The 8,729-nt window shown below is 43.4% G+C and overlaps 1 protein-coding gene across 1 annotated transcript in view; it reads right to left on the minus strand.

Moving 5' to 3' along the window:
- erfl3 (Ets2 repressor factor like 3) overlaps nucleotides 1–7,311 on the minus strand; it is a 52,056-nt gene extending 44,745 nt beyond the window's left edge. Inside the window, exon 1 of the mRNA XM_046045291.1 lies at nucleotides 6,575–7,311. Within this exon, the coding sequence (XP_045901247.1) occupies nucleotides 6,575–6,596 (22 nt within the window). The 5' untranslated portion in view covers nucleotides 6,597–7,311. The remainder of the gene's footprint in view (nucleotides 1–6,574) is intronic.
- Nucleotides 7,312–8,729: the final 1,418 nt, after the last annotated feature.

Consider the following 8,729-nt stretch of genomic DNA (forward strand, 5'->3'; position numbering starts at 1 on the left):
GGGGGAGAGGGAGGAATGGGGGAAGGGAGAGAGGAGTGAAGAGGAGGAGGGTGACAAGAGAGAAAGTTTAACTTGGCGCCAGACAGCATTTCAATACCCGAGAGCCAACCACACAGACAAGAGCACAAAATATCGACACTATGCAAGTGGCACACAAGTCCTTTTGGTGACTTCCCATCGTCCGAAATTAGATTAGATATTTGCCCTCCACCCCCGCTCCCTGGGTCCAGCACAGAGGCAGATTCCCAGATAAAAATAGCCAGAGGAACTATTCAAACACTGCTGCCTTTCTGCAGGGAGTGTCTGCTGACTGCACTGGACTTAAGGGGTTAGAACGGGGTTAGGAGCTCCACTCACCACCTCCGTGAATCAGAGGGGCTGGGACAGCCCACTCTCTATCACACTTAGTGAGACACATGGGCACTAAAGCGGTTCAAATTGCTGTGTACAAGTTGAAATTTTAGGGCTTTTTTATAATTAACAATGAGAAAATATGCTGTTGGGGTTTCTATGCAAAGTGCAGATTAACTCTTCTACACTGCTTCCCAATTGTCTGTTTCAATAGGCAAATATTCAAAAGACACTCACCTTACACATAAGTTAATTTTAGTTAAGTTAATTTTACTTTACAGTACATAGAAGATCCAGTCCTGTTGTTCTGTTCCTGCCTAGAATGTACATTAGCATTGTGTGATTGTGTGATTGAGTGATGCAGTGGCAGAGTAATTGCTTGGCGGGGTGACAATGGAGCAGTGGATAAGACACATGCCTTTTGTGTGGGAGACCTGGGTTCGAATCTCACTGTGACACGTCCACTTATGTGTCCCTGAGCAACCTCTGACATATATAGCAATTGTAAGTTGCTAAATGAATGTAATGTAAATGTGTGCTGATCCTGTAAAGATGTCCTTATCATGGGGGTTAATCTAAGAAGATTAGGAGTATACATTAAAACACCACTGCTGCCACTGGCAAAAGCCACTGTTGGGTGCAGCTGCATCAGTAGAGGATTATGAGAAACTACTCTGTGTGTGTGTGTGTGTGTGTGTGTGTGAGTGTGTGAGTGTGTGTGTGTGTGTGTACACATGTAACAGGCCAGGACAGGTGGCTGTGGTGTGGTTTAGAGGTGGGGCAAAGAAGGAAGAGTTTGCTCTGACTGACTGAGTGCAGTCATGGTCCTGACAGCTTACACCCTGATTATACTCCAACCAGCGAAGCGGTGACACTCTAACCTAAAGGACAGGTCATTGTGATGTGAGGATCCAAAATAAAACCTCTCACCTGGAAGGATCCCAGGAATAGAGTTACCTGATCTTAACGTGTGTGTGTGTGTGTGCGCATGCACGTCGTCACACTCAGATCAGTTTCAACGGCGCCGCCATCACCAAGACGCTGTTATACATACACCCACAAGCACCAGCGTACACGCTTTGTTCACAAGTAACACTTTACACAGCTGCCCACCCAGAAAACTCTGTCTCCTTCATATACACACTTGATATTCTTTTACAATAACATGCCATTCTGTGCCTCACTCTGAGTCACCTCTACAACAATGTGGCTCTGTAAACCCCCCATATTACATTACAATACACATGTACGCGCAAAAACAAACAGCTGCTGAACAGTGCAGGTCAATCCATGCACGCAAACACACCCTACTGCATTCTCAACATGAATTTTGATACCCATTTGAGAAGAGACCATCTTTGTGTATGTGTGTGTGTGCGCGCATGGTGGGGTATGTGTGCAGGCTGCTAGCTTTAATTACAAATGTTACTTCTCATCGCTTAAAATAGCCAATATTTTCAGTGCATTCTTCAAATGATATCAGTATTAAAAATATGTTACGCATGCATGCCTTTGCAAGTCACTGAGTGAGTGTATTCAAGAAAGGCTTGCAGAGATAGTAACTGTTGTGTTTTCCCCTCATGTGTAATGCAACACAGCCGGCAACTATTAACCTTCTAAGCAGGAATGTGGGAGGTCCAAGAATTCCAATAAAAAGCAGCAGTGTGTGCGATTGTGTGTGCTCTGTGCATGTGTACTCACACATATGTTCCCCAAAGTGTTACAGTTATAGACATGTAGACCCACCCCATTACCATCTCTGACTAATAACCAATACAGTCGATATAGGGTCATGCTGTGGCTACAACCAATGGCATCGCAGTAAAACTAGGCTCAGCTCACATCACAGACATACACACATGGCCTGAGGACACATGTAGATCTGCTGCTGTGTTATCAGAGAAAAAAAAGCGAATTTTAAATGGAACTCTTTAGTGTTGAACCTTACAACCGTGCAGCTGACCAAACAGGCAGAGGGGCTGATAATCTCTAGGATGGCCAGATCTGAGGTTAATGTGTGGGTCTCTGAGGCAGGGGGCGAACAGGCCGCCAGCAGTGCTGGACAGCGGTCAGAAGTACCCGGGCAGTCAAGGGTAGTGCTGCCTTGTTGGCTGTGGTCTCCCTGGTCAAGGGCGGCACAGGACTAATGATGGGGAGGTCCATTAGTGTCGACTGGCTGAGCACATTGTTCCCTTTGGTCACATTCCTGGCTAAATACAGACATTTCCACAACTGAAGGCCCCCTCTACCAGAAGTCAACTTAGCATCGCAGATGACCATATCAAAACTTCTATGAAGAACTGTTATGACAAGAAAAAGTGGGCCACACTGCCTCTGAACTGGGAATGCTCATTCTGTCTGTTTTGAAAATCAATCTGTATAATAGAATGTAAAATTCAATATTTTACAACAACTTAAAAACACTACATTAAAATTGATGACCTCACAAGTGTTGTCACCATGTCAATACTAAGCTACAGAGTGCTGCATAAGATTTTAGCCCACGATTCCCAAAGTGGATTCTTGGCACATAACAGAAATTGCCAGCTTTTTCAGATTGCAGATAACCAGTTTTGTTATGGAACATCATCTGTTTCAGGCTTAAAGCATGTTGGCTGAGCTTGATCACAGCAGGGCACTGTCCCATAAACCAGGCTGTAAAACTGTATTGGGATAATGGGAGCTAGTGGTTTTGCTGTGGTCAGCACTGCAAGGGAGTTTTCACAGATAAGGCTAATCACTGCGCTTATCACAGGGGTTGTGTGTTGAGATTGAAAAGCATATGCTCACAATCGCACATATAAACCCATACGGGGAAAAGGTGAAATGTTCCCTCTCAATTCCTTGCTCACAAGCTACCCTTTTGTCTCCTGCCCTGCCACATCATAAGGCAGGACTGTGTGTGTGTCTAGAATAATTGTTTAAATGGCTCCACAGATGTCAATCATTTTGGAAAAGCAGCACAAAACAATCATGATTAAACAATGTAGTTGAATGAGTAATGGAAAAAAATGGGATGTGCACATTTACCTCACTCTTTCTTTCACTCTCTTTCACACACACATGCCGAAGTGCAGTCTCTTCACTTGTCAAAAGCGCCACCAAACTATGAGCTACTCCGCACCATTATGAGTACAATGAGAGGTCCCTGGCCCCACAAGTCCACACACAATCAGCCCCAAGGCCTGCCCCACTCCCACCATTGTCCCACACTTCTCTCACTCACTCACGCACACACACACACACACACACACCTCCAGAGCCAGGGGTCCCGCTAAGCAATTCCATCACACAAAGACACACACCAGTCCTTATCCCGTCAGAGAGAGAAAAGAATGACAGAGGTGGCAGAAGAAAAATTGCAACCCTTGGGAAGGATGGAGGAAAATGAGTAAGTGTAACGGCGTGGGGGTGTAGATAACATATTAGGGATGGAGAGACATTAGTTAGGAAAGTTACTATTGTGCTCATTAGCACAGCCTTTGGGGTGAACAAAAAGGCAGATATATGGCTGTGTAAGTGAAGACATTAAATACCACCAAATCCCCGACTGCTGACTAATGCAACCGATGGAATACATTGCCTCTGACCAACTCCCCTGACTACACCGAAAAGACCAGGTAAACAGCAGTGATTAGATATAGACAGAAATTAAATCAGATACTTCCCACCACCACAAATCCAACACCTGTCTGCCAGCAACAACAGATGCGGCTACAGCTCTGCCATTTCCTGCTTCTTCACATCAATCCTCTATCTCAGCATAAATCCTTTCATCCATTCAGGTTAATGAAGTGACTGTGGAGGAAAACAGGGGTGCAAGAGGAAGTGTCCGGTGATGGAGAGAAAGGAGGCGAGATCCATAGACGCAGTGCCAGCTTATCATATGGGACAAAATCACCAAACAACCCAGGAAGGGATGATTATATTTTTTATTCTGCACATATCTGGGCGGTGCCATATCCTTCCACATTCAAGAAATGTGTTCACTGTAGATGATGGGCTATACACAGGTTAAGGGTTAAAACTTGTGTCCTGATTGCAAATGGAGCAACAGCAGGAGATCAGATATCACAGCACCACGGATAAACCAGTTCAATAATTTGACTATCTGAAAGTGCTGCTATAAGATCAGATTTGTTTTTAGATCCGAGACAGAGTTGCTATGTTTACCAATGAGTGCTGAAAGGATTAATCAATTAGTTAATCAACAGAGAATTAATCAAATTGACTTCTGATAACTGACAAATCACTTGATGAAATGTATAGCTTCACAGGCGCAAGAGACTGCTTTATCCATCCATCTTCAACCGCTTATCCTGTGTACAGGGTCGCGGGGGGCTGGAGCCTATCCCAGCTGACATCGGGCGAAAGGCAGGGTACACCCTGGACATCGCAGAGCCATACATAGACAAACAACCACTCACACTCACACCTAAGGACAATTTAGGGTCACCAATTAACCCATGTCTTTGGACGGTGGGAGGAAGCCAGAGCACCCGGAGAGAACCCACGCAGACACGGGGAGAACATGCAAACTCCACACCGAAAGGCCAGGGCAACCGAGGTTTGAACCCGTGACCTTCTTGCTGTGAGGAGACAGTGCTAACCACTGCACCACCACTGCAAGAGGCTGCTTGATTTTCTAAATTTGTAATATTTACAGTTGAAATGAATAGTAAATTAATCTGTTAGAAATTAAAAAATAAAATTTAGTCAGCAACTATTTTTTTCACTATTTCCTGACTTTTTATAGCCCTAGTCAGTATAAACTGAGAACTTTGGGTTTTGAGACTGTAAGTCAGACTATGTAAGCAGTGTCAAAACTTAACTTTAAGCTTACAATTTTGTACACAAAGTCAAGTGATAAAAAAAATGCAATCAACACTGAAAATAGCTAGAGGATGCTCTATCAACAAATATAAATGGTAAATAACACTACATGCACACTGACCACACTAAAATAGGACCAGTTAACGTTCTTAACTGATGACCAACACACACACAAACACTGAGTTCCTTTTAATAAAAGGGGCTACTTGTGGTGGGATGTGGTGTGATGTCATGGCAGCCTCCTTGAGGCTGCTTGCAGGGAGTGGGTGTGTGTGTGCAGGAATGTGGAGGGGCTGAGGCGGGTGCAGCCGGAGTCATGAGGGGACAGGGTGGGGGAAGGGAGGGGAACGTCCCAAGTGGAATAGGGTCCCACACAGTTTGTCAGTCCCACACACACACACGGCCCTATGCCAAATGCTTACCAGTAACTTAGGAAGTCATCACCACATTGCTCCCTCCAGGAAAAATAACATATTAAATATGTATATTTTGTTTTTGTAGGGCCTTAGACAATAAATAGTTGTTATATGCTTTCAGGTGTTATCCAACATGTCTCTTATATTCCCTGTCCAATAATGTCAAAAAAATCAAACAGATGTAGTGTTTTGTCACTTAAAGAAAGTGTCATGTCAGGCAGATTATCACTGACAGAAATGATAAAAGTGAATAGCTGGCACAAAAGGCAGTACTTCCACTTCCTTATTTCTATACAAAAATTGCCTTGGCTTTCAGCAAGAACCAACACATGCAAGCATTTCAGGAATTAGATAATAAGACAAACAGAGACCTCAGCTGACTACTGGAAATCCCCCCCTCCTGCTTTCACTTCAATATGCTGACAGGCCAGGTACCTCGTAAATGTATGCTCAGTTACTAGGTTAATATCAGCTTGCTCAGTGGATACCTGGCCAGATCCAATCACCTCAACACCACCGCCAGGAGGAGATGCGTCTTCAAGCAACTTAGCAACACGTCCACATCTCTCTACAAAAACACACGCACACAGTGCTTCTAGGATTTTCACTCTGTTCTCTGAAAGGTGCTGCATGGTGAAATTAGGTTGGCAGTGTGGCACAGAGGATGTCGCTATAACAACTGTACAGTAGTTTAACCACTTCCTCTTGAATCGGAGTACAGTACTAAACCTACACCAGATTTTAGTATATTATTTAGCTAAACAACGGACTATTGCACTTATTCTGAACAAAACTAAAATCAACAGGTTGTCATCGTGTTTTTGATTGGAAGAGGATGCAGATAACTATCTGGCTTGTTCGTTAATCAACAGTGTAGTTACTGTTATCTTTACCGACAACGACCACAAGTAAACAAGAAAGACAATGGTGGATAATAAAAAAAAAAATCTGAGCATGAGTCACGCAAAACTTACCAGAATCTCCAGGTGTTTTCATGATTTCTGTTATAGCTACTTCAGCTAGGCAGCAAGCGGTTAAAGTTTGCTAAACAGGATGAATTCCACAAAGTTGCTTGTGGAAAGAAAAGTTAAGTGTCTCGGCCTCTTCCTCCTCCTCCTCCTCTAGTTCCCAATCTGGGAAAACTAGGTGAAGATAAACGGCAAACTTTTGCAGCGAACTGCTTCAGCGGCTCTGTCTCTCGCTCTCTTCTCTTCTCGAGCCGCCGCGCTCTCTCGGTCCGTTCCCCCCGGCTCTCAGCCAACCGACCAAACCGACTGAAGCTCTTGCTTTCCGCTGAGCTGAGCGGTCAAGACCTCGCTGCCGGTCCCTCGCTTCTCTTGCCGTAACCAACAGCAGTTGAAATCTGCTCAAGTTGCGGCGGAAAACGGCCAACCGTCCCGACTCGAGCCAGCCGAAATAAGCTTTTCTCTCTCTTTTTAACAAGTTCTTTCTCTAACGTTAACTGTCCGGTGGCTGTTTACTCCGTCTCAACCGCATCTTCGTCGCTGTTTGACATCTCTCCACCGCAACGCTTTGTTAATTCTTTGACAGAAATTAACGTTAGATTAGATCCTTTCTTTCTTTACAGACTTTTTTAAGTCCTCCACTCACTCTCTCACACCATTCAGCACTAGTCTCTCCTCCCCCCCGTGCCTCTCTCCGTCCTCGGGGTGTCGTGTTTCGCTCGCTCTCTTCTGAGCGGGGCCCGCCCACACTGACAGGAGAGGAGAGAGGGGGGGGGGGGCTAACGTGGCGAGTCACGCCCACTCACCACGAGCTGGGGCCTGGGCTGGCGTCACTGCAGCACGCGGTGTTGCCGTGGAGACCGCCACAGCGCTGCCGTGGTGACGTCACATCCGAATCCTACGATCCAAGAGAGGCGCGAGAGCAGCTCGTTTCACATTGTCCGTTTACGTCAATCAGGGGCTACGGTTCTAATTAGGCTCTTTCATAATCAGGATAATTACTCTTATTAGAATGGCAAAATAAATATCAAAGCGTCAGTTAGTGATTAACACTGAAAACAGGAGAACTCTGTCTCACTGTATACCTGATGGAGTCAGCCACCTTTTAGGTATGATACACTGTGCTACACTTTTCTGTAGTAATGGGAACATACTAATTTCCTTTACTCAGAAAAAAACTACTAAAAACAAAGGTTCTGCATTAAGAATATGTGTTTCGTATATTGCTACTTGACCTTCACTGTGTGATGTAAGCTCTTGAGTTTGAATTTGATACTAGCTTTTTTCACATTCATGCAACTAATGATTATTTTCATTATCAAATAATCTGTTGATTATTTTCTTGATTAATTAATTACTTGTTAGGTCCAGAAAATTGAAAAATGTCGATCAAAGCCCAAGGTGATTATGTCTTTTGTAAACAACCCAAATATATTCAGGCATAGGAGGAAAATATTCACATTTGAGTAACTGAAATCAGAGAAATTGGACGTTTTTTTCTTTTTAAAAAAAGGACTCAAAGAGATTAATCACTTATCAAAGCAGTTGCCGATAAATTTAACAACTGACAACAAATCGATTCATCAACTTATTGTTGCAGCTCTAAACATGTAGGCCTATACATACAGCTGGTTTGGGGACCAATCGTGAGCCATTATTCGAACTTGAAACCTCCAGTGCATAATGTACACCTTTCAGTGAAGTAGGAAACAGCTTGCATCTAGCAGTTAACTTGCGTGTTAATTTTTCAATGCAGGCAAAGAAGTAGATCTGCTTTTAAGAATCTGTAAGTAGTGTATTGAACATTTTGTTTAAAAATCTTACAAATGATTATTCAGAGCAGATTATTTTTGTCTTACAGTATATTGTTTTATATTGTTATTGGTGAAATATACCCTTGCATCAAAAGTAAAACTTATTTTTTCACAGAGTTGTGCTAACACTGAACTGAAGTGAAGGTCTTTTTTAATTATACAGAGAGGGGGATAACATATATCTGCTGCTGATCAGTTCCAGCGATGAGTAGATTAACCCATTAGTTAATTGACAGAGAATTAAACTGCAACAATTTAGATAATCGATTCATCATTTTCTAGTTCCTAATTAATCAAAGTTGCATATTTTCTGCTTTCCTTTTTTCCACTATGATTGCAAACAAGACTAA

This window comes from Micropterus dolomieu, linkage group LG03 (assembly GCF_021292245.1).
Source record: "Micropterus dolomieu isolate WLL.071019.BEF.003 ecotype Adirondacks linkage group LG03, ASM2129224v1, whole genome shotgun sequence".
Lineage (NCBI taxonomy): Eukaryota > Metazoa > Chordata > Actinopteri > Centrarchiformes > Centrarchidae > Micropterus > Micropterus dolomieu.